General features: G+C 45.1%; 2 protein-coding genes across 4 annotated transcripts in view; both read right to left on the bottom strand.

Annotated features, from left to right (window-relative positions):
- TMEM39B (transmembrane protein 39B) overlaps positions 1–2,023 on the bottom strand; it is a 15,634-nt gene extending 13,611 nt beyond the window's left edge. The window contains exon 1 of the mRNA XM_061360834.1: positions 1,937–2,023. The gene's annotated coding sequence lies outside the window, so the exon portion shown is untranslated. The remainder of the gene's footprint in view (positions 1–1,936) is intronic.
- The window catches only part of KHDRBS1 (KH RNA binding domain containing, signal transduction associated 1), a 21,706-nt gene extending 3,122 nt beyond the window's left edge, over positions 1–18,584 (bottom strand). Inside the window, exons 1-10 of one of the 3 annotated variants that reach the window (XM_061360838.1) lie at positions 18,251–18,387; positions 14,517–14,614; positions 11,124–11,251; positions 10,453–10,569; positions 9,265–9,411; positions 6,937–7,073; positions 5,867–6,089; positions 4,884–4,951; positions 4,515–4,573; positions 805–2,131 (exon numbers count right to left, since the gene is read on the bottom strand). In XM_061360838.1, coding sequence (XP_061216822.1) covers positions 2,034–2,131; positions 4,515–4,573; positions 4,884–4,951; positions 5,867–6,089; positions 6,937–7,073; positions 9,265–9,411; positions 10,453–10,569; positions 11,124–11,251; positions 14,517–14,598 — 1,059 coding nt within the window. In that variant the 5' untranslated portion in view covers positions 14,599–14,614; positions 18,251–18,387 and the 3' untranslated portion in view covers positions 805–2,033. Of the gene's footprint in view, positions 1–804; positions 2,132–4,514; positions 4,574–4,883; positions 4,952–5,866; positions 6,090–6,936; positions 7,074–9,264; positions 9,412–10,452; positions 10,570–11,123; positions 11,252–14,516; positions 14,615–18,250 lie in introns of those variants that run through there. The other 2 variants (XR_009726595.1, XM_061360837.1) reach the window with 2 other exon arrangements.

The following is an 18,584-nucleotide window of genomic DNA, read 5'->3' as shown; positions in this document are numbered from 1 at the left end:
AACTTTTTGTTTTAAAGTATTCCCCTCAATCATGCACTACTACAGGCAGTTTGGTTCCTAATGCTCTATTTTTCACCCCCGAGCAGTTTAATTCTCTCCCCCTGGAATGCCAGATTCATTTTGCAGATGGGAAATACAAACCCTTTTTCATGTCTAAGCAGCAGTTTAAGCTATTCTATTCTATCTCTAGACAGACACACCCTTGCAGAAGGATATAAGGAGCAACTGGAGCACCTTCTCAAAGAAAAAAATTACGTTTTTATGTGGCTTTCCAAAGAAAGGCTACTGAAAGTCGGAAGGGCTTAGCCAAGGGGGGTAGGGGCGTTAACATGAAGCAGAAAGCAACCTTCCTTCTCCTCCTGGTGGCAGCTGAGCCTTGGAATTTTCAGCGCTCATTTTGTCACGCTACGTTTAAACCAGCCATTTCAGACTCAATCTGGAGTCTGCAGCATGGAATAGCCTGGTGAGGCTGAAATCTGAACTGGTAATTCAGCAAAGAACCATGACCACTTTCCTAAGGACAGATTCCTGCCATAGCCCAGGATCAAACTGACTGCAACAACTTCCAGGGGGTGAAAAACAAATTTGCTTTTCTTTTGCCCTTTTTTTTTTTCCTCTCCTTTTTAACTGAAGCTCAATGAGCTTGGTGAGTTTTTTTTGTGAGGATTACACAAACGACCATGGTTTAGAATGTCTCCAGGTTTTAAAAAGACAATTATCTTTAGCGTTAATTTAAATTTATTTGAATGAAAAAAATATAAATAGCTATTTTAGCTCTCAACCAAAAAATGACAATTCATCACATTTACTTTGATTAAAAAAGGACTAAACTTTATTGACAAACTGAGGCAGACATTTTGACAAGTTTTAGCTACCTAGTTAGGCAGACTTACACATGTAGCATTTAATCTTCAGGAACAGAGTGGGAGGACAATGTACAAATCCAATTAGGACTTTATCCTATGTACAAAGTGAAGTTTTTCCTCTTTTTTTTTTCAGCTGCAGTGTCCCTTTTTATGCAAAGCTAGTGTTGAGATACACTTGAACAAGGCAATGGATCGCTAACATCAACGCTTATGTTGGTTTTAAACTAGAGCTGATTTATCTGCCCCAAGAACTAGAGGACTAAAACGGCAATTTTACTCTGCTTTCTAATCAAACACTGGGCAATTAGATCCATGCTTTGATTTGATTTTCCCTTCCAAGTTCTTCATACAGAACCAAACTAAGAACCCCTTTACACTGGAAAATCTGCTTCCCAAGCATCTCTCAACACCGCATGTTCGGGGCTAGATTTCAAAACCCACATAAGAAAAATCAATTTTATAAACCTAATTTGGTTGTTTTTGGTTTTGTTTTTTTTTTTTTCATTTAAGTCAATTACCTTAAAATAAATTAATAATACCCCCCCAACTATTTAATTTGTTTGAGGATCCTTCATATTAAAATTTAAACTTAGGATTCACCAGCAATCTGCTTTTAAGGAAAGTCTGACATCTGAGGTTACTTTTAAACGGCGGCAGCTACTACCGTTACATTATGCTATTAGTTCTTAAGAACAGCCCTGAATTTTGAAATGTAGCCTACTTTGGGATTCTGCAACTACAACTTTTATGGGTTCCTTAAAACCAAAGTGAAGAGGTTAACAAAACCTTAATTTCATAACTGCTAAGCAAAGCATGTCACTTCTGAAACTAACATTTTTAACTCAACTTTTTTCTTTTTCTTAAAAAAAAGGTACAGTTTGTGTCTTAGCTAAATGACAAAGAAAGAAAAGCCACCTACACACTTAAAAAAGGACAAAACAAAAAGAACTGAAAGTCGCTCCTCTAAATCTATTTAACTCATTTTAAAATACTACGTACAGAAGCCAGAATGCAGGGTGAGGATGGAGTGGGAGAAAAAGGGCCACGAAGAAAAACAGTTAGACAATTACTTGTCTGGTGTGGGTAAAGCAACGGGAATCCTGGGAGATACAAGAATCAGTAACAACTGTTTGCTCATAACTGATATTTTTCCCTCATGTTTGTTTTTTAATAACGTCCGTATGGGTGCTCTCTGTAGGCCCCCTTCACTGGCCTGGCCGGCGGGGCCTTCAGGGAGGGCCTTGTTCCATTCCAGTCATCTTGCCCTGTAGAAAAGAGAGGGATATGTCAAGGATGGTGGAGTGCTGTGAGTCAAGGGCATGGAGGGAGCTGTGGTCCTGGATGGATGGGCTTCCCTCCAGAGTCGATGCAGCAGCATGGGGCATCTTTAGGGTGGTTTCACCACAAAATTGGTCTGTGAAGTACCCCGTGGGTCCACCAAAACCTCTCATTCGCAGCACAAAAAATCATTCAGGTTGGAAAGTACCTGTAAGATTGAGTCCAACCACTAAACCAGCACTGCCAAGTCCATCACTAAACCACATTCCTTCTGACACTGGGAAAAAAAGGCATTTGTGTGGGATCCTGGGAAGCCTGCAGCCCCGACAGCCTGGCTCAGCACCAAGTTGGACAAACCCAGTGCCTTTTAGAGGTCATTAACTCCAGCAGAGCCAAAGCCAGTTCACAGGGCAGCGCTGGCAGCTGGCTGTGGCAAAGGTGGCAACAGCCACAGCCCCTCAGGCTGGTGGCCAGCAGCATCTCTAACCTGCTGTCTCGCTGGGGGGACGGCTACAGGTAGCACTGCCCTCCTTCCCAGCCACCAGGTAAGACAGGTCCTGGATAACTATGCCAAAATAATTAAGTCCCTATGCTGCTGTAGCATAGGACAACTTCCAGATACCAGTCTGCTTTCTGACTGTGGCATGCTGTTCCTTCCCCTCCACAAATACTGGAAAGCATCTGTTCACTGTACCAGTGTTAACTGCTGATGAGCAAAGCGCTCACCAGGACAGCCCCAACCCTCCTGCTGCACACAGCTCAAGCAAGTAAAATTCACACCCCATTGTCTCTGAGCTCACTCAAGCCTCAGATATCAAAGCTCAGCTTTCATTATGGCTTGTGCTTGCAACATTCACACTTGCATGCCTGCCATTCTCTCCAGGGTCACTGGTTTATGAAATCAAGTGTATGAAGCCTGAGGCCAGCCAAGCTGGTTCCTACCACCTCAGAGCATGTTCCCATTTTCTCAGAACTCTCCAGCCTAGCTCAACAATTTATTTCTCTAATTCTATTTTTATGAAAGCAGAGACCAAAGGAAATTACTGTGGATAAACAGATTAGCTGTGGCAACCTGACACCAAGTGTACAGTGAGCATTTTGGCCATCATATCCCAGCCAGCACCACCACTCTCCTACCAAGTAGGAGGCACAAAAGCCTCTTTGTACTGTGTGACTAAACACAGGCAACAAACCAAGCCACTGAAGGCAGGAAAGACAGGAGCTCCTGACAGCAGCTGTCTACTGAAATGCATCTCAGACTGGCAAAGACTGGAAACACATCCCTGAAAGGCACCTGAATTTGAACTTCACACAGTTTAAGTCCAGAGCAAGGAATGCCCTGGGGCAGGAACCAGCCACATCATTAACTCTGCTTCCCTAATACATGACTGGGATTCCCAGGTCCCAAGGACCCCAGAAATCCCCTCCAGCTGGTCATTACCCTCACTACCTGCATTCACTGAAGCCTTCAGGCTGATGCTCTGCTGTTTACAATACAGCCTATTTCCATGCCATTAAGCAGCACGCTATGTGGCTTTCATAACTTGTTTATAGCTTGTTTACAGAGAGAGGAAAACGAATCTTACTCACTGCCACATGCAGACGCCATTCATAAGCTTGGATATATGAACTAGCTTAAAAAAAAAAATGCAGTTGTCACCCAGTCCTTTATTGCCAGCACCTCAAATATAAGGCTTATTGTTTTTGACAGCTGGTGATGTACAGCTGTGGTTAAACTGCTCTCCCCCACCCCTCAGTCTAGCCTAAGTTGACAGTTTTATGTAATTAGCTAAAACTTCATAGACTACTTAAAAGTCATATTGACCAAAACTGTTTCACCTACTCAAAAGAAGGCCTTCAGATGACATTTAAATCCATTTTTCAATCAAATGTATATGCAAAGTCAGTATCAGCCAGCAGGTTTTTGAGGATAAGGAAGCAGATGCAACCATGCACTCATCCAACTCAACAAAATACAATCTGTGAAAACCAGACTGCAGCAAAAGTAGTGCTGTGGGTGGAAATCCAGAGCTCTTAAAATATTCTAAAGCTATAAGGAAATTAAAAAATATTTCCATAGTTAAAAAAACAGAATTTTGAAAGCATCATCTTTGAGACAACCCACTTAGATAAGAATCTAAAATCCACAGGATGCCTTTGGCTGTTCAGACCTGAATAATCCGTAGGGCATAAATACCCTACCATGAAAACTACTCGAGGTTCTCAGTAAGTTTTTGCTTAGAGAATGGAATGGCACTAGAAAACAGCTGGCTGACCACAAGCAATTCCCAACTGTGTGCAACTGCTGCAGGCGATTTCCAACTATGTGCAGCCCCTTCCCTGTCAGGAGAACAGTATTCCCAGACATACCATAAGCTTCATAGGTTTCCTGTGCCTCCCCGTGTCCATAATCATAGTATTCTGTGTCCCTGGAAGAGTAATTGTCTTGGTTACATACAGTGCTGAAATCAAACTGACACAACTTGCACAAACACCTGAAAAGCAAAAGATGCCCAATGTCACTCATGGCTCTGGCGAGTCTCATCGCTGCTTTTATGGAATTATCAAGGACACTGGGACGCTCCCCAGAATTATTACCCAGGCTCTCCTGGGTTTCAGCAGAATAGGGCACTTTCCCTACAGCTCAAATTCTGAACTGAGTGTTTCCATTCCCTTAAAAGAAAGAGAAAGAGAGGACCATGTATAACTTGCTCAATAACAGGAGACAAGCAGACTTACCCTTGGCCCTGGCCGTAGTAGCCTTCATACCCCTCATAGCTCTGGTCTGCATACGCATCATCATAGCCCTGAAATGGATGATGATGTAAAACAGTGTTAATGGAAGGACTGGATGGTTAATGCCTGACCAAGAGTAATGGCAAAACTGAATTCAGCTTCCAGGGGAACCTGTGAATCCTTGCCTGCTGCAGGGAAGGGGCTCAGCCATAAGACAGGTAGCTGAGATCTGCTTGTGTCCTCTGGCTTCAGAGGAACAAACCACACTAATATTTACAATGCATTTGAAAGTCATTTACACGTCCAAGGTTGCAGTTTGTCTGTGCTACAAATCCTCATGCCAAGAAGCCTGTAATTGTGCTGTCAAAACCACAGATTTACAGGTAGACAAACACAACCTAATAACTTCTGATTGGTTTCAGTGCAAAAATTAAGTTCAACTGAGAGGATAAACAGACTTTTTAGATGCATGAATATTTGTGATGATTCCCAAAAATGCTATTGTGCATCAAAACCTTTTTTTCCCTTTAGAATATCAAGAGCACATATGCCAAGAGAAGCTTGGAGGGAGGGTGGTGCTTTGTTACATTGCATGAAACATCACCATACTCATTCACATATTTACTCTCAGGATTTTAGGGGAAGCAGGAAATCTTTGGTGTTTCTTCCTTAAAGAATTCCCTTGCAGAATGTGAACTACATCAATCTTTGTGATGTAGTTTTTGTACCATGCAGTAATAGTTGGCCAGCTTAAGCCTTAGGGGAGCATTTCTGTTTTACCAAAACCACGCCTTGCCCTGTATTTTGGACAGGAGCAGCTCCCTCCTTTGAGGAGTAAGACACAGAGCAGGTCACCCAGCCCCATACCAACATTTGTGCTGCTGGTCATGTCTCCAGAGCAATCTTAGCCCTTATTTCAGTAATGTGGAGCATCTGATACGTGGTCAGCTAAGCTGGAATTAAACCAAAGATATAGAGTTACTCACATATTCCTCATAGGCTTCTGGTGCGGGAGGAGGAGGAGGAAGCGGTATTCTCTGAATGCCGGCTGCTCGTGCTCTGGGTGCAGGAGCCCCCCGTACTGCTGGGGGGGGAGGCACCCCGCGGGCTACAGCAGCTCCCCGGGCAATGGCACCTCGCACTGGGGCTCCTCGCACGAGGGCCCCCCGAGGAGGAGGAGGCAGGGGGGGGACACCAACCCCGCGTCCCCTGGGAAGGAGATGAGAAGGATTGTGAAGAGGTACAGCTCAAGTGCTGAATGCTGAGGGCAGCACATGTGCTTCTTAGACCTACTTTAAAATGCAATAGCTTGATAAACAAATAAATGGAGTTACCATTAACCAAACTATGACTTCTTTAGCACAAAAATTGTTATGTTACTGCCGGATTTACAAAAACTTCTGGGATGGGAACTCTACTGTATTAGATGTGGTACGGACAGTGAAATAAATCTGCTACAGAGCTTTGGGCAAGTAATTTCTCAGAGCTCATTTTAAACAACCCTCTGCCATTAACCTGCAATGACTGCCAGACCTCCAGAAGTTACAGATCAATGATGAGATGAGCAGGGGCACTTCTGGGCTAAACACTCAGAAGCAAAGACTTCCCCTTCATGAAACAGGTAGTGGAGCAAGGAACCTAGTAACAGTTTTCTCACTGATTTATCCCCATGCCTTGACAGCAATGACAGAGTAATGCTGTAACTGTCAAAAGATGGCCAGTTTAAACTGAAAATGCTTATTCTGCTGAAGGCTACAGAAGCAAACACAACATCTATCTATACATGATTTTGTACACCTGGTTTTGAAAGGTTACTTTATGATGCTACTGATTTCAGATATCAAAAATAATATAGAAGATACCCACTGTGCTTGATCACATCTCAAACCACAAAGCATTTAATGCCAACTTGCCAAAAGCAAGCCTGCAATACAACGTCAGAAAGCCTTGGAAAAGCCAAGGTCAAGCTAATAGCTGATGTGCATTAACCTCATCTGGCAGGACAACTCTTGAGCAAGATGCAGCATTTCCACGTCTTGTGCTTTGGGAAAGATACCTTGGGACAGGTGGAGGCGGTGGTGGGGCTGTTCCCCTTCCCCTCACAGGGACTCCCCGGCCTCGGGCTGGGTCCGGTACGCCGTTCAGATAGGAGAGCTCCAAGAATTGCTCCTGACAGATATCATCCATCATATCCTAAAAAGGGGAAAGAGTGAACTCCAGAGAACAGTTAACTAGCCAGTCTGCGCTCCAGGATACCACAGGCTACCACACTGGAATAAACCAACCTCATAGTCCTAAATGAAAATCCATGGGTTAGTTTTACTGGGATGTGATCAGCAGTGCACAACTACAACTTTCTCCAAACTGGCCAGGAAGGGCACATGACCTGCACAGACTGAGGAGCTGTGGTGAGCCCAACCACTGCTCCCAGGAAAGAGGGCCTCTCACAGCTGTTTGGGAGCTATGTGGTGTTCAGCATCCCAGGGATGTCAGCAAGATTTATTTGCAAGCATCGGGGAGTTCAGAGGTAAAGTCATGCAAGACATACCTCACCTCAAGCACCTTACATTTAAGGAGTGACTGGCAACAAGCCCATGTGAGGCAACAACACCTTGCTGCAATCCTGACACACTAAAGGAACTGCGTAAGACAGCCTGACAAAGAGCAAACACCCATGTACAAATCCAGGCTGTCTTTTTAAATTCTTAGGAATGCAGCATGTTTCTGGCTCTGTGCATTTTATCACCCTGGGGGATGTAGCTCCTGGAATTAGCACAGATAGATGCCTGACGACCCTGCAGAAGTCATTGTACGCCACATCTCTCCTCAACACACAGGCAAGCTGAGCCTTGCACCAGGGATCTTCACAGTGCCATGGCAACACCACAGAGCAAGAAGTCTCCTACCAGATGTGTCTTCACAGCAGTGCTGGCTTCCATAATGACTTCTCTGTCAATTCTCACAAGTTTCACACACTGTGTGAAGGCAGCAGTACTTAAGACATTTTAAATAGCAAGAAGCACGCTTGCTGTGAGGTTTTGTACATCCCAGGGGCTCCTTGAAGATGACCTCTTTCCTTCAAAGACACTTCACATAGCCATCTCTCTCCTTTCCGTGTCACTCACAAAAATCACACAGTACCCACAAACTTTTTGTTCGTTCTTCCCTACTACCCACAGTTCTTGGGTTCCACCTGCCCCTGGTGTTTCAGGAAGCACTTCTGAACTCTCCAACCACAGCTACAGAGCAGCACCAGGGCCTGACATTCATAGGATCCCAGAATCCCAGACTGGTTTGTGTTCGAATGGACCTTAACGCTCATCCAGTTCCAACCCCTGCCACAGGCAGGGACCCCTTCCACTGGAGTAGCTTGCTCCAAGCCCTTGTATCCAACCTGGCCTTCAGCACTGCCAGGGATGGGGCAGCCACAGCTTCTCTGTGCCAGCATCTCAGCACCCTCACAGGAAAGAACTTTTCCCTTACATTCAGGAAGAACTATTCCCTTATATTCCCTTACATGTCTGAGTTACAGGCTGAGCAAGCCAGACACAAAGGATAATGAACAAAGGGAGTACTACCTGCTTCTTTCCCCATTGTGTTTTACCCTAATTTAATGAGAGACATTATCATTTTAATACATGAAAGACTCCTCCAAGCTCTGCAGTTCTTGGAGGCAATATTCTAGCACTTTTGCATTACATACTGGCACAAAACTGCCCACGAAGGTCTTACAAGGTTCACCAGTAAAAGACATCCCCAAACCGACAAGTGTCATCTGTATAAATGCCTGGGTAGCAAAATTAGAGGTTCCTTCGTATCACTTGCATTTAAAGCAGGAGAAATATTGATTTGACAGTTTTGTCTCACAAAACAACTACAACATTGAATACTAATACCCAGCTGCCTGGGCAATCACCCTCCTCATCCTCTCACCACCCCTTCAGGGCAGAGCAAACACCTCTGTACCTAGTTTCTCATTTGACCAATGAAGTTTTCTAGCCAGATTTCTCCACTACAGCCCCCATTCAGAGGAAGCCAGTCAAGACTCCAGGCATGGCTAAACTTAATCCTCCTGCTAAAACTGACACCCACACCAGGTCCACAGCTAGTCCTGGGAGAGAAATACATACTCCAAGTGTTCTAAACAACTGCTCTGTAAGCGTATGTCTTTATAATTATGGTTAGAAGAATGATACATGCCTCCCTGCAGGATTAATGGGGTCATCTTCAAATGCCACACACACACTTTAATACTCCAGGGTTCTTCAGTGACACCAATTCCTGCAGCATGAGCCTTGCACTGTGCAGACCTTACCCCATCCTTATAGCCAGAATCACAACCCATCTACCTCCTTCAAAAAGGAAAGAACACCAGGATACATACTGGAACGAGGAACTTCTTGACTTCTTCCATGGCGTGAGCCATCAGAGCATACGCTTCACAAGGGGGGCCAAAAACCTCTATGAAGACATGCAAATCCATGTTTAGATGAGCATATTTAGGATCTCCCCCTTTACGCAGTTCTTCCTCCTGAAACAAAGCAGATTAGGGATTCCTAAAGCTAAATAAGATACAGAGAAACTATTTTTCTTTTACCTGTCTTCTCAGCCTTAGCAGGAGATGTCTGTAAAGGCATTTTGGTCATGTCTGGACACAGATCATGGTAACACAGGATGGATATGAGCATAGAGTTCTATAAAAAGCCACACACAATTTATACCTCCAATCTCTTTGCAGCTGCCTTTGCAGGTGACTGATAGTTTTGCTAATAGAGTGATGCTGGCCTCTTTTTCCCCCCAGATTAGGCAAGCTGTGCTATTCCTCTTCCACACCACCTTTCTGCCCAAGGTGCTCTTTATTACCTAACAACACAAACAAGCTTGCTCTTTAACTTGCCTCTCAGATATCTGTGTTATTCAGATGGTTTGCAGAAGCTACAAATAAGGTAGAAGTAGGAAAGCTTTTTGTGCTACTGAAGTAAAAAGCTGAATTAATTTACAGCTCTGTCCTCCTTTGGCTCAGTTTTAGGAATAAGAAGGAAGAAAAAATATAATTCCACTTTCTGTCAAAAAAAAACCCTCTTGGCACTTTGCGATCTAGTAAAGAGTCCCTGGAACATTCTGCTCCAGCATCTTCAGTGAACCACTGGAATTTCAGGATTTCAGAGGGAATCACTGGAAAAAGGATTTTATTTATTTCCTGGAGGTGAAAAATATTCCTTTTGTGAACGACTTGTCAGAGTAGCTGGGATTAATTCTTGTTTTATGAACTTGGTACTTCACCTTTCAAATAAACTATCTCTGCATCCAAGGGCACAGGGAATTAAAAGATGACTGGACTCAAAGTCATGCTCATAAAGAAAACATCTCATGCTTCTGCCCCATCCAAGACTGCTTCCAATAAGCACAGAACACTTTAGGAAACATGACTTCCTAAACGTGGGACTTCTGACTGCCTTTGCTTATGGATTTAAATGGCTTGATGTTTTATGAAATGCTTTGAAATACACTCCGCCTCACGGCCATATTAAAGGCATTAATGTGTGCATGTTTTCAAGGGTGATGCCCTTACCTTTGCTTTATCTCGCATTGAACCCTTTCCTAGGACAGATATTTTAGCACCAGTTTCTTCCTGAAGCCTCTTGATGGTATTGCCTTGAGGTCCCAAAATCTTTCCAACAAAGTTGAACTGTAAATGAAGAATTAAAAAAACCTTAGCTCCAGAGCTCAGTAACAAAAGCTTTTCTGAATGTTATGCTGGCTGACAAGAAAATTAACCGCTCCTTTTTCTCTGCACCTCACCAAAAAACGCACAGGAAAATTTAAGTTCCAGAACATTCTTTTCATGAAAAAATGCTCCACCAGAAAAATCAAGCTAAATCAACTCATCTAAGGTGTTTAATTCTAACATCTACTCTCCAGCAGTTTTACAGGCAGCAAGTCTGAAGAGTTAAAGGAGTTCTTAACTGTAAAACAAAAAGCTCTACTTATCAAAGTGTCTGTTCTAATAATAAAATATCTACTATGCATCACCATTTAGCTTTATCCCAAGGCACTGTAGAGACCCAATATATTAGGAATAAGACCCTGCAAGCTTGCATAGGAAAAAATCCATAGCAATAATGGAACAATGGCATAACTCCTGGTGACACTTTGACAGCTCCTATTGCCAAAAGTCAGCCATAAAATTCATAGAAAACAAGCAAACCACAGAGATTCAATAAGCTGTTTTCTGGCCCTCACCTTGGGGTACTGTTTGACAGGTATCAGAACTCGTTCTTTCAGTTTCATATTCTTGTGGGAAAATAAATCCAGGTAGTTCTCCTCATCATCCTTCTTTGTTGTTTCACCCTTCTGAATTTTTTCAATTTCTAAACAAGATAAAAATAGGGCTGCTTACATTCCTCAAACAAGCATAACTTGGAGTTGGAATTACAACAGGACAGACAACCCTCATTCTCTGTGCATACATGAACACTCAGAATTGTATTGATGGAGTCTGGACAGACAGTCCTAGCCTCCTCCTCCCTTCACACCTAGGGACTCCAGAAGGCCAATAATGGGGTCATGAATAAACCTAAGAAAGAACAGCAGAGAATGCCCTACAAATAACTTCAACACATCAGAGTAGGAAACTACATACAGTCCTGTGTATCACTTCTGCTGTGCCTTCCTCTGTCAACGCCCAGCCTCACACCACCACCATGAATGCAGTAATCCATGCAGACACCCAAACCTCCAAGGACACCAGCTACACTATGTGTTATGCTCACTGTAACGCAGCAGCCAGCAGCAAACCAACGAAGTTCTTATCGTTCAAGCCGATGCACTATTTTAAACCTGCAATTTAATGAGTGGTGCCACCACGCACTGAGACCATGGAGTTCTGGTGAGTTGCAAGGATTCCTAATAAACAGAAGCCTGAACGCATGACACACTAGAGTGTGGTCTGGTTTAGGAAATTCTTATAAGCTTCATTTCATTAGATGAATTCTAAAGACCCAATTCGTAACTTGGTTGTAAGCCTCAAGCATACAGCTGTGAGTGTCAAGTCCTTAACTTGATTCATAGAATCCCAGAGTGGTTTGGGTTGGAAGGGATCTCAAAGCTCCTCCAGCTCCAACCCCTGCCACAGGCAGGGACCCCTTCCACTGGAGCAGCTTGCTCCAAGCCCCTGTGTCCAACCTGGCCTTGAGCACTGCCAGGGATGGGGCAGCCACAGCTTCTCTGGGCACCCTGCGCCAGTGCCTCAGCACCCTCACAGGGGAGAGCTTCTGCCTAAGAGCTCAGCTCAGTCTCCCCTCTGTCAGGCAATGCAAGGACAAATTTTTGTCTCTCAAATTAAGATTCTGATTTTTAATTGTATATTGTGAATTCCAGGGTCTTGGAAAAACACTGAGGTGGCCTGACTGAACTGAAGGCATGCAGCAGCCTGAGGGGAATCTGGAACAAAGACCAAATAACCTTCTGGAAGCAGATGGTTAAGGCAGGCCAACTGGGAACTAGCACACAAACACCTTCTCAAATCCAGCTAGAAATTAAACTCACGTGGAGATGGTAGGAGATGATCACCTCAAAAGACAACCCAAATGGAGAAGATTACGGACCATCTACAAGGCAGGCATTTCTAGCACAGGTTCTTACAGTCATTAACACACCTTCCCTTGTGCAGGACACCCAACATCTCCCCAAAGCCCGCAGCCCAGAGCTGACTGGCTTTTCTTTTCCAGGAATGTCCATTTAGGTACAAATTTTATTTAATGGCCAAAAATTAGAAGATAAGTTCCCACAAATTTGAAGCCAATCCGTTATTAACAACCCCAAATCACTGATGAACCATTACATACTCTTTGGATCAACCAAAACCAAAACTGGTCACACCATGCATAGCCATCCCAAATTTCTATTTACAGATGCTAATCAGGAGAGGAGCATGGCCCTGCCTTAAACCTAAATGGTGTCATTTCATCAGCAAACCCAAGAATGATAAATACCTTTTCTGAGTTGAAAGTGCTCTAAATACAAATTCTCACATCTCGGGAGAAGAGAGACACTTTCTCCAGGTTACACCTGTAACTGGATTAAAGCTGCAAGACAAAAACTGAGGCTTACTTAGTCATCACCCAAGTTCCAGCAGAATTTCAGTATCTGGTGTTTCCTGTGAACTTCAGCCCACGCCAGAAACAATAAGCTTTAGATTAAATGCTCATGTTTACAACTTGGTGTATCAGATACTTGACATATTATCCACCTGGTCATACTCTCATACCATCCAAACAGAAACAGGTATAATGGGATAACAGCATCCTCCTGCAGCACAGGCAACCACAACCTAGTGGGCTCAGAAGCACCTTTCCACAAGGAAGTCGTCCAACAACATGTGCAATCAAGAAAAATCCCAAACCTTTAGGAAAACATCATCCAATGATTAATATTGTAACCTTTCCGTTCTGGACACAGTAATACATACTGGGGTTTAGTTTCGGGTTCTCAACATGGACCTTGGAAATTATGTTGCAAATTTATGGAAAAAAAAAAAAAAAGAAGCCTGAATATCGTTATTTCTACTGGCAAAAACATCTTGGCTCTCTTACAAAAGTGTTACCATGACTTCTTAAAATTACCAGCTCTACTTGCTTTGAAAAAGCTTGATTTTTGCTTTAAGAGATGATTTTCTAAAGATATTACTCAAAAGTAAAAAAAAACAAAAAACCAAAAAACAAAAAACCAAGAGTTCAAGCACTGGCAAATGTATAAAATAAGAAAAAAATCTGCTGCCGTGGGGAGTTCTATGTAGTTTTTAATTTTAGCTATAGGAACAGATTGGAGAATCAGGATTTGGAAACTGAAGATTGCTCTGGTGGCCTTATCCCTGGTTGGGAGCAGCTTTAGACCCTGTAATGCATCACGGTGACTTCTCAAGTGTTCTGTTTCTCCAAAAACACTAGATTAATTCCTAAAAATGCATTCTGCATGTTAACAAGAACTGTTTTCTATGCCCACATCAGCAATAAAAGCACCCTAATCCTTTCTTGACACAAATTAAAGTACCTAGAGGCATCTTCTACCTCATCAAACTACAACACAATCAGATGTCAGGCTCTGCAAAGCAGTGAATTACAGCTGCCACCAACCCCACATCCAGATGCACTCTGCCTCCTGGCAGAACTGAGAACCAGTCTGTGAGGGCAACAGATAACGAACTGTTGGCTAAAAACCCTCATCCGATCCACCACCAGCATGTCTCCAGCACAGGTATAAAACAAAGGAGACGGGAAAACCCTGCACAACAGAATGACTCTAAGCTCTTCTCTAGGTTTTGTGGTTCAGGTCAGAGTGGTGACCCAGCAGTTCCCTTTACACCTGCAGAGCAAACTCTGTGTCTGGAAATAGGTGTGAAGAAGGACTGAAAACATTCCACTTGTGACATGTCTTACGGCTCCGGATTCCAGCGTTATCTGTCTGTATTCTGGCTATACAACACGAAGCAGGACTGAATGAACTGATGAGTGGTAGCATTTTGTCAGACCACTTACTGATAGGAAGGAGAAGCATACGTATACCTGGAGGGATTAAACATGCCTCATTTCAGTGCTGATATTTTAAAGCCGTGTCAGAGGTGCAGCAGAAGGTTACCTTTGTGCCACGGGGAATGGCAGCAGGCTGGCGGCATGTGTGGCAGTGGTTTCCAGGACTTCATGTGGGGCAGTGATTGCATTGTCTCAGAAGAAATCCTAAGGGTAGGTAAAGGGGGTTGGTAACACCGCTGCTTCACAAGGAGGAGGCTAAGCAGCCACAGTGCTACTCCTGATCGAAACCCAAGCTCTTCCTTAATAAAAAACACATTAAACACTGTTCCACAGCACATTTGTGCTCTGTAAGCAGAGAGCCATTCTGTTCATTCACAATACTGAGAGTATTATCAGTATTATCAGTATAACAATACTGACCCCACATCCAAAAAACCCCAGGAAAACCCCAAGAGTTTACGGATGGGAGCCTCTGGAAGAAAGCAGAGCCACCTCTCTTCTACACTACTGCTCCCCAGCTGGTTTGATTGCACAGGAGAGGAAGCAGGGACCTGCTCTGGGATGGACTCCTTCAGGAGCGGAAGCTGCAGGGTTTGGCATTTCCCATTATTTTCCTCCTGCTTTCTGCCACAACACCCCCCCCCCCCCCCCTCACGTGCATATGCTGGGATCACACACAAACAGGGCTGCTGAGAAGGGAGGGATCTGCCACTAGCACAGGGACGTGGGGAAGTAAAGGAACTGGGCTCAAGCTGAGGCAGGGAGAAAGCCTGGAGGTGAGCTCTGAGGAACACACAGGTAGTGGAGGCTCCTGGGAGGCAGCAGGAGGAGGCAGAGCCGAGCAACGCCCCATCACATTGGCATGCTCAGCAGCACATAATACATTGGAAAATGCAACAGGGAAATGCTCTGAGCACATCACAACCTGCAACATCTGGACACTAGCGTAAGGCTGCAGTTACAGGTCCTGTGGAGCAGGGCATGCACATGGAAGCAGAGGAACCTGTACGATTGTCCACATTTCAGGACAGCTTTAATCCCACACAAAGAAAGCTCCAGCAGACTGGATTGCTTTGGGTTACACACAGCTTCTCATCACCCCCATGACCTCAGCCCTTCCCTAATCCCACTGGTGGCTTCCTTAGCTAGTCACTCCACTGAGGCCACCACCCATGCAGCCAATTTTCCCATGCATCCCTTTTATCTTCCTAGGGATACACACAGACTGAATTAACCTGGCACAGGAAACAGCCTGGTCAACAGGGGATTTGTTTAGGAGTCCTCCAGCACCTCACACTGCTCCCTGCATCACAATGTGGTGCTCTAACTCCAGTCCTCAGCCCCCCCTCCCTTTACAGGTCCCTCTCCAATACCCTACCCACTGCTGTGAATCCACTCCTCACCACTCCACACCTCTGGGGAAGGAAAGGGCTGTATTTAACGTGAGGACCAACTAGATTCTAGCTACACAGAGCCTTGCTAGTGGAATGACACAGCTCAAATACCTGTTTGCAGCTTAGGAAGCTCAGAGATGACCAGCTCTTTTCACTTGGAGTTTCTCCATGATATAAAAATAGCCAAGATTACCACAAGAATTTGGAGAATCCCCCACCCCTACACCCAGATAACACATTGCTGGCCATCTCCTGTCCTCCCAAGGCACACAGAAAGAGAGGACTGTGCCTTTCAAAGCCTCAGCATCTCCTCCTGATCTCCCTGCAGCAGATGGAGGGCATAACTCAAAGTGAGGGGAAAAAAAAAAAAAGGGTTTTTGTTCCTATGGAAGGTCACACAGACCCTGAATTACAGAAGTGAGGAAACATGGATCATATTCCAAGGTGCAAGAAATCCCAGTTTTCAGTTTCTTTAGAATCGTGTCTTTCCATCACACAGGACACTTCTTAGGAATCAGTATGACATCACTGTGCTGCCCTTCACTTTGCGCCTTAATAATGCTATTTTTCTCTAGAAATGCAGCTTTAGAACCACAAAGGTACTGTAGGCTTCTGTTACACGTTGCATTTAAAGAAGAAGTCTTAATTTCATAGAATCATAGAATGGTTTGTGCTGGAAGGGATCTTAAAGCTCATCCAGTTCCAATCCCCTGCCACGGGTCAGGACCCCTTCCACTAGAGCAGCTTGCTCCAGGCCCCTGTGTCCAGCCTGGCCTTGAACAGTGCTAGGGTTCAAGGCAGAGCTCCTCAGGGTTTCCTCCCAGACGTAGGCAGGACAAGCAACTTCTATTCCTGAAAACAGGCTGGGATAAGAATACTGCTGACATTCAATAATCAGTCACTTCTTTGTCTGGAAGTCATTTTGCTTAAGTTGTGCTTTGGCTCAGACCTAAATTCCTAAGTAAGCTTTATAGCAGCTTCTCCAACATGACATCACCAAAGGGTGCCATAGCAGAAGAGAAATTCTGAGCAATCCAGATCAGTTTGGGGTCATCTGTCATTCAGTTACCTAAACCCACTGTTTTAGTTCAGATTCTCTCTCACGAGCTCCCTGCTCAGAGCATCCTGAATTTGGGCTGCTTGTGAATGCTCCTAAAGGTCACCAATTTTTCAAACATCCAAAGCAAGCATGAAGCATCTGGAGCTCTTCCAATTATCAATTTTAAGCCCCACAAAGCTGCAGTCTACTACAAGCAATTTTTAATTTAATGGAAAAAAAAAACCACTCATAAGTTACACCACTCGAGTGACCACAGCTTTATGAAGTAGGCTAAGAACACGGCTCTGTGCCAGAATGAGCAAACGCCTTAGGTTTCATTTCTCTGGGAGGCATTATCCTGAGCTGCTGAGCATCAGCTGGCTAAAGGGGTTTATTAATGAAAAATATCAAATTGCTGTCAAATCAGAATATTAAAGTAATTTATTTAGATCAAGATGTCGGTGAGTGATGCCAAAGTTCCCACGATGACAGACCTCAGCTCCTCACACAATGGGAGGCAGTGATTCCTAAGAATCATTTTCTACGTTAAAGGAGGAGCTAATAAAATCCCAAGCACTGCACCAGCCACGACAATACTATACACTTTAAAGACCCTAAAAAATTAAAATGAACCAATTCAAAAGCAGAATAAGCAACAGAGTGAAGCTCTCTGCTCATGTGAAGATTAAACCAGATCATACCCTTGCGCTGGGTGCCTCCCAGCTCTCCACTACCTGCACATAATGCTGTCAGTGGCAGCTATTCTGACTCATTACCACTTTTAAGCTAGCCACAGAGTCTCAAAGCAGCAGAATCTGCTCGGCAGAGGCACCAGCAGCTGCTCCGTGGAGACGTGAAGAAATCAGCCACCAGTGATGGGGAAGGACAAGAGCCAGTCAGACACAGAACAAAGGCTGCCATTTCCATTCCCTGTTCAGCTTCACCAGGGACACGAAATAAACTCTAACACAGTTTACCAGAATGGATAATCAAAACAGATCACAAACCACGGCTCGCAGAGGCTCGAGCAGGCGCTGCATGGGGAACTCCCGGGTTTTACCGTGCTCTGTGGTCCCCTCTTTCCCCAGGGATGAAAAGAGCCAACGCGACCGCACACCATGTTTAAAAAGAAAGTTCTGGCTCTGCGTTTAATTCGGTCCAGGCCACGGATTAAGCACAGGGCTAACAAAGATTAAATGAGAGAAATATCTAAACTTCAAACCCTCGCGGTCAGACTGGACAGGGTCGATCAGCGGCCGCCCCTCGCTGATGCCCCTGCGCCGGCAGCATCGGCCACCCGGGTGTCTCCCGCTCCCCCACCCCTCCACACGGCATTCACCGGGAGCTGCATTCTCCCCTACCCGCCCCACCGAACGCCGGGGTCCCACCCTACCCAGCCCCTGGTACCTGCGGTGAGGAGCTGCATGGCGTGCGTGAAGGACGGGTCCAGGCTGTCCTTCTCGGCCATCAGCTCAGGGAGGTACTTGTTCTCAGGCTCCATCTTGGCAGAGCCGCCGGAGAGCAGCGGGGCGGGGGTGCCGGCGGCGGGGGCCTGTCCGGTAGAGGCGCCGGCCGCAGCGGCATTGGACTGCAGGAGCGGCGGCGGAGGCTGCGCCCCGCTACTGGCCCCACGGCCCCCCCCGCCTCGGGGCGGCCGCCGCGACGGGGCACCCCCTTGCCGGGCACCGCCGGGGCCAGGCCCGCGGCCCAGACGAGCAGCGGGGTCGTCGCGGCGCTGCAT

The sequence above is a fragment of the Neopsephotus bourkii genome, unplaced genomic scaffold (genome assembly GCF_033783945.1).
Source record: "Neopsephotus bourkii isolate Nb327-2 ecotype Australia unplaced genomic scaffold, CSIRO-AGI_Nbou_v1 NB_1036, whole genome shotgun sequence".
Classification (NCBI taxonomy): domain Eukaryota; kingdom Metazoa; phylum Chordata; class Aves; order Psittaciformes; family Psittacidae; genus Neopsephotus; species Neopsephotus bourkii.
The sequence above is the reverse complement of the archived record's forward strand: the minus strand, read 5'-3'. Positions and strand labels throughout refer to the sequence as shown.